Below are 17,518 nucleotides of genomic sequence, written 5' to 3' on the forward strand. Positions count from 1 at the left end.
AAAATTATGTAGGGTATAAAAATGATGAAATTTTGATCCTTTTTTTGACACTTTCTTTTATATTGCCATCAAAATAAATATTATACATAAAGTTTTAAAAAAAAAACTGATGCAGTTTTTTTAAACTAACACTTTGAATTATTTAGACAACAAAAATATTCTGTCATGACTAATACTTTTTCTGTAATCATGCGCGCAAGGTACAAATACAATTTTATCAAAAACATTTGCTCATATTAATAACTCACTTAAAGAAACACGTTTTTTTGGGGGGGTTTAAAAAATACGTGCAGTGCAAGACAAAACACATTTTTCCAGAAAAGAAAATTGAGTACCTCAATTATATTCTTTCAAAGTTATGGTGTCGAATTCGACTGTTTTTTACTCATTTTTGCAAGGTTTAAGAGTCGTATTTTCCCTTAATGCAGAGAGATACTACGGTTTCCATTTATAGAGCACCACTGAGGTGGAAGTCCGATTTAGCTCAGACAGCACACAATAGATGGAAGCATCATTACCAACATTTCGATGACTCTGTTTCAAACCAGAAGCTGAACAACTCCTAGTTCAGCACCCTCAGAGGTATTTATCACTTGGAGGACTTTACGATCACAACATTTTTAACATGCCCCTTTCATTACCAACGAACACGGAGGATCTTTGACCAGCTTGCATCGGACCCGGAACAATCCAGTTACGAGCCCGATAGCTCACCAATAAGCTACCACTTAGTATCATAATTTAAAATCACTTATGTAAACATATATTTCTTAAAAGCTGCAAATTTGAGCCGGATAAACTAGGTTCTAATGTACTTAAAACAGACAATACTATTGATTAAAAATATTTATAAAAATTATCAACTCAATGGGCTTATGTACGCATTCTCAATAATGTAAGGTTCTACATTTTGACGTTTTGCATTTCTTCTTCAGAGCTTACAACAATGTGTTCCCATTCATTCCTACTCAAGCACAGTTATAATTAATCTAATGTCATATATTGTCAGGATGCGGCACTACAAAGATCTCTCGCCTCGGCTTGAAGCACGTGGCTTAATCCCTTGGGAAACGAAGAATTGCACAAGAGTTGGAAGAGGAGACAAAAGATGGGGTTGAAAGGTTTTCCATTTGTCCCATTTATTAGTTAGAATAAACTCTAGATAAACAACTCTCTGAAGATAACTCTCTGATTAAAAGTCGATCAACAAATTAGATTTGCCGTGTTAATGTAAAAGGCAGTATCTGCAAATTTTTCATTTTCCATTTTTTTTCACAGATTGTACTTATGCTTTATTATACACTAGTGGTACCCGCAAGGCTTTGCCCGCAGTTGAAAATTAAAAGGTCATTCGGTTCACCTGTATATTTACAAATAATGAATGACGATTTTCTCGCCAATTGGCTATGTTCATTCGCTCTCCCATTCCACGTCATGATAATTTCGTAATTTACTCGTCCATCTTATGATAATTTTGCCACGGAAAATGTTCTTAAAATTGAAATAGAAAAAGAACAAAATCGAATTTTCGGAAATTCGCTTCGAGGTGCACACCCTCATGTTATAAAATAACTTCGTGCCAAATTTCCTGAAAATCGGTCAAACGGTCTAGGCGTTATGCGCGTCACAGAGATCCGGTCATCCTCCAGACAGAGATACTTTGAGCTTTATTATTAGTAAAGATACAAGCTTGCTTAATTGGCTTTCATCACTAAAAATAAAGCAGGAAAAAAATACGTAAAATTCCAGCATTTCCCTATTGCTAATATGGAATTCAAAACGCGTTTCCTCAAATATCTCAAAAACTCATTTCTGCAGATACTGCCTTTTACCTGCCTACGGCAGTGGCCTTTTAACCTCCTTATAAGTTTTTTTTTTTTTTTAATGAACGCTAAAGCCTGGAATTCGATCTCTTTACATTGCTCAAATATTATAAAAATCAAACTGCACTAATGACATATTTTTAAACCAGGCCTTTTCATCTTTTTTTTTTTTTTGAAATTATTCTTGTTATTATTATGTTTTTTTTTAAAGCGGACCTATTAAAAAAAGTTTTTGACTACAACAACAGACTCTGCACAAAAATAAGAATTAAACGACAAATGACTTACAAAAATGCTAAACAGATTCTTCACAAAAACCTCAATCAGAAAAAAAGGCACAAAAAGTTGTTATCCTTAAAAGTATCTCCTTAAAAATCCTTGAAAAAATTAATCCCTTTCAAGTTTTATGCATTCACTATAAGTCTCAATTTATGTTAGTTCATTCATTAATGCTTCCCGTAAAAAAATGGTTCAAACTTTCAATCACAATTTTATCTCTTTATAGTAAACTAGCAGTACCCGCACGGCGATGCCCGTGCTAAGAATTTAAAGGAAGTCCCTTAAATAAAAAATTTAAAAAAAAAAGTCCACTACACGAGCCCCCTCCTCTCCCACTGATGTGAAATGATCATTTTTGTTTAACTAAAATGAGTACACACCTTTTCAAAAATAAAAAAAAAACTATTTAAGTTTTTTTTTTTTTTTTTTGAATTTTAAACTACTCGCCAAAACATTAAATTAGATTTACTGTAGCTTTAAAACTTAAAATAATCCTTCAACTGTATAGTTCATCGCTTAACGCGCCAAGCAATCACGCTACCGTAACCCTGTCCTTTGGCGAGTAAAGTGGTTTTTTTCTGCAATTTAAAATGTTTCGCCAAATAAACAAAAAAGACGTCAGATAGCATCTTACAAATGTAAAATAACTCCGCAAATCTATTGTTTTTTGTCAAGCGACCATACTACCGTAACCTAGGGTCACTCAAAATAATAGCCGAACAAAAATACCATTGCATGGTGTTTGATAACTGAATTAGTTCCTAATTTTTCACAAAAAATAAGTCAGGTGAACTATAATAAAAATGTCATGAACTGATTTTAATAGAATTTGAATTATTGTGTCTTAAGATTTGGTCGGAACCTTGGGGGGGGGGGTTTCTATGCTGCACTATGGTAATGATTTACATGAGAATATTTTTATTTGAAAATGAGAATTATATATAAAAAAAACAGTTTGAACCCTATTCAGAGAGCCTTATATAAATAATAGCTAATGATCGAGTAACCCGCGTGTGTTTCAACAATGAAACTGACATGATAATGTGTTTTTGTTTTTTGGTAATGTTTAACACATGCAAGGAAAAGGCTAAACTGGATCCGGTAAATTAAAAACTGTTTTACGGGTAGTATCATTTCAAGAGAATGAAGAACATGTAACGCTATCTACTGGAATTTAAGGGGGGAGGGGGGGGAGAGAGTTCCTATCAAAATATCAGGCAATGATTTAGTTCAAATATTACAAGCACCCGTCACTGGTGACTTTCTAGTTTTAATATAATTGTTGTATAATTTTCAACGATTTAAAATGATTCTATTGCTTTCTCTTAAATAATAACAAATAATGTTTTTATACCCATTCAATCCCACACCTGATCCTACCTCATTTTATTGGGAAAAAGGCTTCAAATGACTGTTTTATGAAATAGTGATAAACTCAGTCAGAGGTTTGAAAAAATAATAAATTAATTAATTAATAATTATAAATAAATAAATAATATATTTTTTTATATGAATTATTTTGTTTTCCCGTTAACACAAAAATATAGTAATCAGATATATTTAATAGCAATATAAGCCTTGTTACGATAAAGCCTTTTCCTGCATTTTTAAACATTACTAAAAAAAAAAAATATGATATCATGGCCGTGGAGCGAGTTTCATTGTTGATGCGGTCAAGAGCGTTACTCGAGATCATTAACTACTACCTCACATCCTTTATTTGTTTATTTCAGCAGCAGTTTCATTTGGGTGAATTCCTTTATATATATATATATATATATATATATATATATATATATATATATATATATATATATATATATATATATATATATATATATATATATATATATATATATATTCTTCTAGTTCCATTTTTCCGAATAATAAAATACTATATAATATTCGTGCATGTGCTTCATTTAGCAAAATTTTTCGACACTGGAAAAAAAAAAACTGCCAAATGCATCAGCTAACGGAAATCTTTCTGAAAAAAAAAAAAAAAAAAAATTCTGGTCATATTTGTGCTTGTTGGTTGGATATAATGAGCAAGTGACCACTCTGCTCTAAAAGGAATCCTAAATTTCAGAATGGTTTCCCCTAAAGAGAACACCTACAAAAGATCTCGTTTCGAGGAATGCAAATCTTTATATATCTCTTGTATATAAAAAAGAATACCTAATTTGGGGGGGGGGGGAAAGGGAAAGCTTCTGTCAATCAATTGGTCACCCTTCCACCTTAAAAATCCACCCACTTGACTTTGGTTTGTTTATTGTATGAATACAGCTTGTTTCAGGATTATTTTATTTTTATTTTAAAGAAATGTGTGAATCAGAAGAAAAAAAAAAAAATGAGGGTCGGTATTGTGGACTGTTGTCCTGTTTTTAGGACACATGAATATTTCGCTAAATAAACCTATAATTGTTTTCTTGAATTTTATTATTTATAGCAAAAGCACTGTTCTTCTACACTAAAAATAAATCCATAAATTTATTATTTTTTTTAAATGAATGTATAATTTTTAATTAATCATAAATTAATATATATATATATATATATATATATATACAGTGGCTCCCAAAAGTGTTCGTACACTTTGAAATTTTTTAGTAAAACCAAAATAACTCGAAACTGAATTCGAATATGAAGTCCAATATTTTTTTCACATCATTCCGATATCATTCTAAATACAACCTATTGGTTTTTTCAAAATATTGACGGATCTTCTTTTTGAAATGGGTCAGAAAACGAAGATACAGAGAAATAACACGCCACAAAAGTCATCGTACACTCAAATATTTTCGAATAAATTCATGATTAAAATTGTCATATGCAGTTTTATTAATATTTTTGCATTGTGTTGACCCCTTTAAGTCATTTGGCTTTATTTTTTTGTTTATTTATTCCTTAATATTGTGCTTATTAGTGTAAAATGGCTGGTATTCGTAAAAAAAACCGCAAACACCATTCAAAATTTGAATTTTTTCCCCATAGTAGTGGTAAATTGGTTTGAAATGTCTCTAAATTAGTTAATTTATTTGTTTGTATAGTAAAGTGCTTGATAAAATGCTTTAAAGAAAGGAATCGGACCGAAAACAAGGTAAGAAAAGGTCAACCGGCAAAGTTGACGAAACGTGATCGAAGATTTAAAGTTAAAGAATTTATGAAAAATACACATTTGCGTGCTGTAAACGTTTCTACAGAGTTAAATGAAAAAAAATACATTTAATTGTCACCTAAAGTTGTTCGCCAAGTTCTCTGATTAGCTGGATTAAATGGGACTTCTTCCCGCAGAAATTTTCTTGGTCGTGCGAAAAACAGAAAGCTTACGCTTTTCGTCGCAAAATCAATTATAAATAAGCTAAAAACGTTTTAGAATCACGTCTTACTTACAGATACAAATTAATTCAACATTTTTGGTTAAATTGTTGTATAACTGTAAGTAGAAGAAAAAAAATAGGCACTTAATCTTAAGAACTTTTTTGGATCAATTAATCAGGACGGTGGAGGTTTTCTAGTGTGAGGGTGCATATCAGCATCAGGACTTGGTAGTTTGTAATTTTTTGATGAAATAATGAATCATGCTGTTCCTTTAAATATTTTAAAAACCAATTTTGAACTCTTAGCCAAAAATTTGATTATTGAAACAACTTTGTTTTTTTATCAAGATAACGATAAGAAGCACACGGTTTTCAACATTTGCGTCTAGTGCCACGAAAATTGTCCTAAAGTTTAAAAAATACCCCCTAAATCTCCAGATTTTAACTTAATGTAACGTATTTAGAGATATCTGGAGGCTAGATTACGAAAATAGGGCTTTAAAATGAAAATAGAGCTAGAAACAGTAAGACTCGAAGTGTGGTAGAACACTTACTCAGAAATTACGCAAAAAAAAGGAAAGAAAAAAAAAATGAAATCTATTCCCAGACGTTTAAAAGGTGTCATGAATACTGTATGATATTCTACTAATTAATAACTTAATCAAAAGTTAGATTATTCAATAATATATAGACATTTTATAAAGTGTACGAAGACTTTTGTGAGATAAAATTTCCGGCACTTTTTGGTTTTTGATTTTTAAAAAATTAAGTTTTAATATTTTTTAAAAACTTTTCATGTAATTTTGTTAAAAATAAATCATAGATCTTATAATTAAATACCTATTCCGAAATATTAATGCTAACCAATTGATTGGGGACTATTTCTTTGAAAGTCGTAGGTGTACGAAGACTTTTGGGAGCCACTGTATGTTAATTAAGTTTTATGGTTATTTCCCAATTTAAATTAAATTTATTTGTCAAACATTTGCTTGTATATTATACATATCTACGTCAGAAAAAGTTTGTGACAAAGTTTATATAAATCGGTCTATTTACTTGTGATTTATACTTGTTTATTTCAACTGTCCTATTTATAGGACAGCGGTCCAATATGGAATCTAGGAAAATTAACTACCTCACATATTTATTTATTTTTATTTTTTTTTTCAGCAGCAGTTCATTTGGGTAAATTCCTTTATATAAATTTTGACCCTCCAGCAATATAACTATACAGCAAGAATGAACGGGAATTCCGAATCCAGTTTAATCCTTGTTACGATAAAGCTTTTCCCTGCATTTTTAAACATTACTAAAAAATATGTTATCATGGCCGTGGAGCGAGTTTCATTGTTGATGAGTTGAAGAGCATTTTTACTCTTTTATGAAATAGTGATAAACTGAGACAGAGGTTTGAAAAAAAAAAAGAAATTCTTAATACATAAATAAAAAAAAATTATATATATTAAAACAAATAAACATGTGAGGTAGTTAATTTTCCTAAATCTCAATTTTCAACTATATAATAAAGATCCCAAGATAGCTTTGTATGATGATAAACGTAATAATTTTGATTTTAAAGTGAATTCTTAGCAAAAAAAGTGTTTTTAAGAAATTAAGGATATTTTTGCTGAACTGGGACAACAGCTGAAAATTAATTTTATAGAAAACTAAAAAAAAAAAAAAAAAAAAAAATATTTATTTATTTATATATATATATATATATATATATATATATATATATATATATATATATATATATATATATATATATATATATATATATATATATATATATATATATATATATATATATATATATATATATATATAATTTTTTTTTTTTTTAGTTTTGTATAAAATTAATTTTCAGCTGTTGTCCCAGTTCAGCAAAAATATCCTTAATTTCTTAAAAACACTTTTTTTGCTAAGAATTCACTTTAAAATCAAATTTATTACGTTTATCATCATACAAAGCTATCTTGGGATCTTTATTATAAAGTTGAAAATTGAGATCTAGGAAAATTAACTACCTCACATATTTATTTGTTTATTTATTTTTTTTTCAGCAGCAGTTCATTTGGGTAAATTCCTTTATATAAATTTTGACCCTCCCTAACTATACAGCAATCAATATAACTAATTTGCAGTCTTCGGCTGGAAATGACTGCGGTGAATTTCATGTATTTCTGCTTTAGCCCTTGCTAATGGGCGGTAATTTATTGAATACATTGTGCCTTGCCTTCAATCTTCGAGTTGAACCGAACCATTGCTTCGGTCACTCGTCTGGTCTGTGCTAATTCTATATTAGCTACCACTTTGTTTGGCACTCTTGACTTCCTTAAGAGGTTTTCCATCTCCAGCTCAGTCACTTTCCTATGCTGGGCTGATGAGTGCTAATAAGCACGAAACTGCAGTCCTCGGCTGGAAATGACTGAGTTGGCGGTGAATTTCATGTATAATATAACTATACAGCAAAAGAATGAACGGGAATTCCGAATCCAGTTTCATCCTTGTTACGATAAAGCCTTTTCCTGCATTTTTAAACATTACTAAAAAATAAAATAAAAAAACAAAAAATATGTTATCATGGCCGTGGAGCGAGTTTTATTGTTGATGAGGTGAAGAGCGTTTTTACTCTTTTATGAAATAGTGATAAACTGAGACAGAGGTTTGATATTTTTTTTTTTTTTTTTACTACATTCAATGCCAATTTTCTCAAAGCGCCTTTTCATGATGACACCAACGTTTTCACATAAATTCCTAGCTACACTTGCATACATCAAAAATATGTAATAAAAATTGGTGTCACTATAAGGGCGCGGTAATGCTTACCCTTAAACAACAAATAGGTATAATAATTTAGAAGCGCCACGCTGTCATAACGACATTTGTACAATTCATTTAGCTGATAACGGTCTGACAAAGTTACACTTTTGTTATACGATAATAATACAGGAAACATGATCGATGATTTATTTTCTGAATGTGGTATACCCAAAGCATGTCCAAATTCATGCTGAATTACTGGAAATAATTCAGATTTAGTTAAATTTGAGTCTATTGTAATGTTACCAATTGGTGGAAAATGTGCAAAACCAACGATATCAGAGTCGGGTGAAAACGTAGAGAAGTATATTCGAATATCTCCTTTACCACGAGCTACTGAATGAATCTCTAATGATGGTACTGTCCATGCATTTATAGCACTTTTAATAACATCAGTATTTTTCGTATTGTTTTCTATGGAATAAGTTATATAATTCTTTTCCCATAACTCATAAGAAAATGACTGATAAACTAAAACAAGCAAAATTATTTTTCTGAATACCATCCTTTCTTATAACACTATAGTTAGGATAAATTAACACAAATGCTGTCTTAATACTTAAACGTCTGGAGAACAGTACACATTGACGGATTTTATCAATCAGTCGGAAATGTAAACACAAGAAATGAAAAAATCTGTATGTAAATGTGAACTATTATGCTTAATCCAGTTGAAAAGTCATAGTTCTTCATATTTCAATCCCCCCCCCCAAAAAAAAAAAAAAAAGTTTATAAAAAAAATCCTTTTTTTGTAAAAAAAATTTATTTTTTTCTCTGATGTTTTTTTTCTGGCTATAAATTAAGAATCCATTCTACACAATTAGTTTATTTTGAAAAGATATTCCTTCTTATTTAGAAAAAAAAAACATACAATAGATTTCTTCTAGAATTTAAAATATGAGCAAGAATGAGCTAATAGATCTTTATTTTTACTATCAATTTCTAAATATGATTAAATGTAAGTATTTTTGTTTTATAGTTGCACCAATACTCCTTAATGCAACAGAGTTCAAAGCAGTTTTGAAACATCTATCAGGGAGTATGAAATTGTCAAAGACATTTTTATTAGGTCTTTCAGATTACAATTTAATTAGTCTTGTAAAAAGGAGCTTTTTAAATAGTGACCCGGAAATAATTGAAAGTATGCATCAAATGTTTTTGCAAAAAGAGCTGGATGAACAACTTTATGCTGAAATGGACACTGTTTGCTATAATTACAAACATCAGTTACAGAACAGTTTAATAGATGAAATATTAATAACTCATGCCATAAATATAGTTAGATTCAACTATGGACATCTCTTTATTCCTAGTATATACCTAACAGAAAAATTTTTTCATAGCTCTATTTTAAACCTTATTCCAGCTAATTATATGATGTTGAGAGATAAATTTGAAGGACAGTCCAGAAGCGAGTTACTCGATTTATATGATGAAAATATTCACAAAAAAAATGAGGATATTACTTTTGGACCAGTGCTAAATTTTCAAGAACTTATGAATATATATAATCAAATTAAATATACCAAAGAAGAAAGACTTGATAAAAAGCTGCAGACACTTAAAAATGATAGATGAAATAATCTCATATGTGGTAGAAAATAAGAATTATGTTTCGCTTGTTGAATTTAATGAGTATTATCAAACCTTCCAATATAAAGTTATGTCAACCTTTTTATAGTGTGTATTATATTTATACTCGAAATGTATTCATTGTCTCGTTTATAGTTACAATAACTACTCAATTTATGGGCGATTTTATGATTCATTGTAACATGACACATGAAACCTCAATATCTGAATCAATGGCCTATTATTTTTGTTATTTGAATGGTACATACACTGAACATAATTCTACTCGCATGTATCACCATTATTATAAATGGATTTCTTTAACCTTGTTTCTAGAATCGTTTGCATTTTATTTACCCTATTTTATTTGGTCTAATTATTGTTTTGATTATATTGAAAGCTTAACATCTGATAAAAGTAATCCTTTTGAACTAAACACAATTAGATGTGAATGGTTATTATCTGAAATTAAGTCTTCAAAATTTCGCATGTATTACAAGCATTTATCATTAGAGATCGTGTTCTTTTTAAATATGATTTCACAATTTATTATTTTTCACATTCTTTTAAACAATAATTTTCTCAATTTTGGTTTCGATCTTATTTTCCCCTACAAAACAAAATGTGAAATAGATGGGTCTGGTGTTGGTGGTAATGTTTCAAAATTAAAACTCATATGCAATTTACCTCTAAATATTATATATAAGAAGATTTTTATGATGATTTACTTTTGGTTTTGGTCAGTTATATTATGTAACATAATTTACTTCATATATAAAATAAAACAGAAAAAAGGAAAAAAAATTTTGTATGAAATTATTAAAATGAATCTTCGAGGTAAAAATAAAGACTACATTGATTCCAAAATGTTAACACTTTTTTAATATTTAGTGACATTTCCGTCAGATCTAATTAGTTCATCAATTCGTTTTGGCATTGACTTTATTAATGAAATTATGTAATTTTTATCTAAATTATTAAAAGCACATTGAACAATGTTCCATAACTCTTCTTTCGAACAAGGACATCTGTTTCTGGTTAAAAATTCAAGTCTAGACCATAAGTTCTCAATAGGATTCAAGTCTGGGGAATAAGCAGGCCATTTAACTACATTAATATTGTGTTGTTCCAACCAAACTGTAACACGTCCCGCTTTATGAATGGGGGAATTATCATGAATTAAAGTTTCACCACCGGAGAAATAAGTTTTTAATATATTATCTCTATAATAGTAAGAATTTAAATGTTGATCCTTGATTAAATGTAACTCATTTCTTTTTCCGATACAACCCCAAACAGATATAGAAACACGAGAAGACTTTCGTGGTTGATTTACATATTGAACATTTGTTTTACAATTTTTAGGTCTCCAAACTCTTGCAACACCTTGACCAAAAGACTGAAACACTTTTTCATCTGCGAAACAAACATCTAACCAAGCTTCAGCAGTCCAATGCTTGTAAGAATGGGCAAATTCTAATCTCCTCTGCTTATGATTAGTTGTTAAGAATAGTTTTTCTAAAGCTTTAAAATTTTTTAAACCTCTATCTGTTAAACGATTCCTGATAGTTTGTGCCGATACTTTAAATTGTTGATTAATATGTGTCGCTGATAAAAATGGATTATCTTGAAAAGTTAAATAAATATTTTCATCCTCTTCCTCAGTCGTTTTTCTAGGTCTACCAGTTCGTTTTTTAGTTTCAACATTTCCTAATCTGTTAATCCAAAAATTCACAGTTGATAAAGCAATATACAACTGCTTTGCAATTTCTCTTTGATTGAGACCTTGTTGATGTAAATTTAGAATATTTTTTCTCATTTCAATACTAAGCATATCCTCTTGATTAATTACAAAATTATAAATAATAAAGGAAAATGAAATTAAAAAATTTTCGTTTTAAATCACCTAAAATAAATCAAGATTTTAAAGCTTTAAAATCTAATAAAATTCCTGCAACAGATGAAGAATTAAAACTTCAATTAAAAGCAATTAAGGATAAAGGTTTGGTGAACAAACTATTAAACACAAAACTAATTATTGGAGGAACAGCAGTAGGTTTATCTGCCTATTATATAGACCAATATGTTAAAGATAATACAGGATGTTTCTTAGAGACTGAAGAGTATACGTGCAAAGTGAAGCAATTAAGTTGCTGTAATAAAAACAATTCTAATTTTATTAGTAACTGCAGTGATGAAATTATAAAACGTTTAAAAATTGGAAATAACCCATGCTTAAATTTAAATATAAACAACTGCTGTAACAATAAGTGTAATTGTACACTTTATAATTGTAATCCAAATGAGACAATGAGATGTCACAAAGCATCCCTAGCTGAAGCTTTTTCATATTTTGCTAAGAACATATCATCAAATTTAGGAAATACTATTTACGAAATTTTATCATCTTCGTTTCTAGTAAAAAGTACTTTAGTTGGGGTTCTCATTTTAATTGTAGGAATAATAATATATAAATTTATGTAAAATAAAGTTTATAAAAATGTATGACTTGGAACAGCTTGCAGCATCTTTTTTACCAGTAGATAAATTAATTTATGAGTTTCGAGTCTCTTTAATTGGTATTAACAAACATAAACATTTCACAAAGTACAATAACAACAAAATTTTATTTCACAGTTACATAACTTTATCTTTCGTCAAAGATGTTGAAGTGCAAAAAGCAGTAAAACAGTACATACTGCATTTAATAACAAACAAGGAAGAATTTGGCTTTTTGTACTTTTTAAGTACGAAAAAGCTGATCATGCCGCTGCATTTGAATTTCAATGCGGATCTCGTAATAGATCCAAATGATAAATCAAAAATTATTTCAGAATTAAACTTTTTAGCTTCTCATTTTAGCTGCAGACAAGAAAAAGATAATCAATTCTTTGATATTACATTAATTGAAATTCTGTACTTTTTAACAATTTTAGTAAATCCACACTTGAGCTGGATTATAACTGATTATGTTTTGAGATGTAACAAAACCCACGATTACCTTATATCATATAAAGGACGTGTTATAGAAAAAACATGGCCCACTTTGGGTTAATCTTCAATTTGATATCTTCCATGTAAAACAACACGTCTTTTTGAAAGGCATATATTACAATAACCTATTAATAGTAACTTATCATTTTTCAAAACGTTTACTTTAATATCAGTAATAGCTGTAAGCTTTTTACATCTATAACAATAACTTAACTCATCCATGATTTATTATTAAATAAATACTAATAACATATATATTGAAAAAATACACACACACACATATATATATATATTTCATACAAAAAATTAGAAAGTTTTTTATTAACTAATAAATAAATATATTTATTGTATAAATCACTTAAAGAAATACTTTTTAAAATTTTTATGAAAATATTTTTAAATATTATTTGTATAATTATTCTTTAAATAAGATAATTATGTCATATGAAGGGTTTTTATCATCTCTTCTTGGACCAAACTATAGAAGATATATTCCTTTAATAAATAACATAAATTTATATTGCATTTTTGTCATTACTTTGATTTTAAGCTGTTTAATATACATATTACACCATTTTGAAGAAGATTGTGAAAATTCATTTATTCAACGTGTTAAATCTTTACGAATGAAAAATATTTAAATATGAATACTGATAAAGAAGTACTGGATTTAATAAATCATCACAATAGGTTATCCACAGAGATTTTAAATAGATGTAAAAATACTAGTGGAAGTAAATCATTCAATGTAAGTGAAATAACTTTTAATGTAATACGTAATTACGATGAAAATATTGAAAAGTTTATTGAAATGTGTAACTCTATAGAATGTGACTTAATATACAATGAAGAACAAATTCAACAAATAATATTGAACAGAAAGGTATATGCCTGTTCAATTCAAACAAAAACAAAAAAAAACAGACTTAAAATTTTAAACACTATTCTTCCAATTATGATAGGATCTAAATTAGATATTGGTATTCGAAAATTTAATAGAAGAGTTTTCAAATCATTAAAAAATATTCCCAATATTTTACAATATTGGTCTGAAAAACCACAAGAATTCGAAGATTGTGACATTGCTTTAACCTGTTTTGCTATAAATGGCATTTTAAAACAAATACCATTTTTAATTACCAATGATTCAAGTAATGCTCATATAGTAAATAACAGTATTGTTAGATTATATAGATATGACTCAAAAGAAAAGGGTCGTCAGTTATCACTTTATTTTGATAACATTGAAAACTTTAACAGAGGTGATTTAGTTATTAAGTTAAATACTGGAAAATTTATATCATTGGACCAAAATAGCGAAACTTTTTCCCATGTCAATGAATTTTTTGAAAGTCCTTATAATGTTAAAATAAAAGTTTATTTTAAAGAAGTGTTTTCACAAGGTTTTCAGATTGATAACATTGAAAATAAAATTGTTATAAGTGCAGGACATTTGTTTTATAAATTATTCCGAAAAACTTTGTATTTTCCCCTTAAAACGAAAGATTTTAAAGCAGTTCGTTCACAACATGATATAGTTGTGAAATCCATTGAAAACGGAGATTTATTACATATTATATCAAAAAAAACATTATTTTATAAAGAGATGAACTTAAAAAATAAAATGATAAATCAAAATATCCAAACTGAAGTGCAAAGAGAAATTGGACAAAACGATGAAATATTTATGGAAAAAAGGAGTACTTGCTACCGAGATATGAATTGCCAGTTTTATCCATATTTTCCATTTTTATCGCATTTTGCACAAATACAAATGTCTTGCAAAGTAAAAACACCCAAAGCATTAACGTTCAACGATAGCTTTTTTGGATTTCTTTGTATATTTGGAACAACTGAAACAAATGTAGGACGAGCAATGACGCTAGCACGAGACACTTTTGTGTCGACTAAAAGTGAGTTGGATGACATTTATAAGTTTTTAAATTTAGTTGAAGGGATTGATGGATTATATGTAGTAATTAATTCAGCATGTATTGAAGTAACACAATCATGCTTTGATAGTATAGATTTAAAAAACTTAAAATATAATTTTATTTATGTGGAATGCTACAAAACAAATAATTTTATCCATGTAACATACAAAACAGGTTTATTATACAAAAAACTTGAGGATAACTTATGGGTTACAGCTAGAGATTTACATTATTGGATTAAAAAAGTATATAATATTACTAAATTAAGCGATTTAATTAAATTCAAAGGTTATGAATTTATTACAAGCTATAGTGCTGATATTATAAAATACAGTAAACACAATGCTTATCCTAGAAACCTTTTAGCTTTGAATAATTTAAAAAATGCAGTTTTGGCCACAACACCTAGATTTAATTTATTTTTTTGTGAAACCATAAGTGCTTACACTAAACTAACATTAAAGCACTATCCTATTTTGATCCCTGAAAATAAACTATCCGAATACTTTACAATGTTTTTACCAAGGGTAAATTTAATGTATTACTCTTTTAAAGGTTTTACACAGGAAGATTGCATTGCAATGCATAATAAAGTTGAAGTGTTTAACTGCTATCGATTTTATACTGTTAAGTTAAAATTCAAAAATAAGGCAACTAAGTATTTTCGTGCAATTCAAGGACCTCAAAATCCACAAGAATTGAAAAGTTTTCTTGGTTGTATTATATGTCCATCAAGCTCAATAGAAATTGCAACACAAACAATGCACGTCAGTTTCAAAAAGATTAATGAACATGTAATACAGGTTTATTTTGAAAAACCCCACTTTCAAGTTATAAAATGGTTTATTTCCGACACTTTTTTATTTATCAGTATTACTAGATTTCATAAATGTAGCTTTGGTGATAAGCTCTGCAATTTAAACGGCCAAAAGGGCGTGATATGCACTTTTAATACCTTTCCTCGTTCTAAACATCACGTAGAACCTGATTTAATAATTAATCCCTACTCTATACTTTCAAGACAGACAATGGGTCAAATAAAAGAAACAATTGATTTAGGCGGAAAGGACTATGATGATCTCAGCAATAGTGATGGTATATCAGTTCCTGGAACGGCTTTAATAGGTCCAGTTCATTACTTTCCAATATCTTATTGGAGTTCTGAACATAATTATATAGCTACGCAATGCGTGAGAGACAAAATTTTAGGACAACCCGTTCGCGGTAGATCTAGACATGGTGGTATGAGAATTGGAAATATGGAGTATTTTAGTTGCTTTATGGGTAATGGATTAGCCTCATGTTTTGAGGAAAAAACTGTTGAACACACTGATAGTATTATTTATAATGGTATACTAATACCAAAATCTGTTTTGTTATGCAAAGAAGATGCTGCATATTTTAAATGTAACATTTCCTTTGATTCAAAACCAGTAATTGAATAAAGATGCGTTCTTTACAAATACGATGGTATTTAACTAACAAAAAAATTAATCGTTATCCTGCATTAAAAGTACTACTGGATTTAAAGTACAAAGACATGTTTAAATACAATATTTTTAATGAATATTCTATACCTCATTTGTTAAAGATTTACTCTTATGAAATTTTAGCAAAATCATTATGGGTTCTCGAATATGTAGTTAATGATATGATAACTTATCATTTTTTGATTTAATAACAAAATAAGAATGAATGCACAACATTATGCAAATCGTTATAGTGACTTTCACGGTGCTTTAGAATCCGATATTATTGAAAACTGCATTGTATATAAGCTAAAAAAAGAATCTTGGTCAAAATCAATAGTTTTGAAATTAAAGAATTTTCAAAAAACTTATGACAGTGATAACAAACCTTTAGCTAAAAGTTTAATGAAATATTTCAAATTAGAGACACCAAGTACAACCTTTATCACTGACGATTCTTTCGCTCTTTTATTAGGCAATCTTTTTCTAGTGTATCCAACATTCAACGGAAAAACATATGTTTTTGCAACACCTTATTTTGTGGATAAGCTAAAGGTATTTACTGCTTTTATGAAAAATAATAATGCAGAATGTGTAAACGACAACATATATTATTATAGAAGTGCCGTAGTATTTGTTGATCCCTACGATATTCCGTTTCCTGGGGGAAATTATTTTGAGGAAATTAACATTTCCAACGCATTGAACCGAATATGCTTCATTATTGACTATCAAGATCTTAATGAAATTGGGAATCTAATTAACGATTTGAAAAACGTGAATGATATCAGTTATTTACCTTTTAAAACAAAAAGTATAAAAACAAATATTTCCAAGTTTATTGATCCTGTTCCCTTTGATGAATATTTTATTCCCACTTCACATTATGAATACACTAATATTATTCTTAAAAAACTCTGTTTCAAAAATCCAAACTTTATTATACAAGATATTATAAACTCTTACCATGTTAATAACAGTACCGGTTTAGTTCTAGAGTTCCCTGTTTCTATCTCTTACGTATCATCAAATAATTCATTTCAACCAAAAAGATACCTTTGTTTTGCTATTAATTGTCATCAACCACAAAAAATTATATCAGTAACAGCTCCATATGATCGATTTTACGTTCATAATCACGGTTTAAAAGACATTAATTGGACTACATTGTGGTATGATGATATTATTGCTCCTTCAGGTACTGTTGATGTTGTGATTGACACTAACACTATTGGTTACGTATATAAAAATACGTTTTTTTGTTTAAGTCATCCAAAACTTTCAAAATATCCTAAAACGTA

At 28.6% G+C, this 17,518-nt stretch overlaps 1 protein-coding gene across 1 annotated transcript; it reads left to right on the top strand.

Moving 5' to 3' along the window:
- Positions 1 to 14,438: 14,438 nt before the first annotated feature.
- LOC129216315 (uncharacterized) lies at positions 14,439 to 16,193 on the top strand. The gene has a single exon (XM_054850526.1). It carries the CDS (start codon positions 14,439 to 14,441, stop codon positions 16,191 to 16,193), a length of 1,755 nt encoding a protein of 584 aa, XP_054706501.1.
- The last annotated feature ends 1,325 nt before the right edge of the window (positions 16,194 to 17,518 follow it).

Source organism: Uloborus diversus, chromosome 2 (genome assembly GCF_026930045.1).
Source record: "Uloborus diversus isolate 005 chromosome 2, Udiv.v.3.1, whole genome shotgun sequence".
Classification (NCBI taxonomy): domain Eukaryota; kingdom Metazoa; phylum Arthropoda; class Arachnida; order Araneae; family Uloboridae; genus Uloborus; species Uloborus diversus.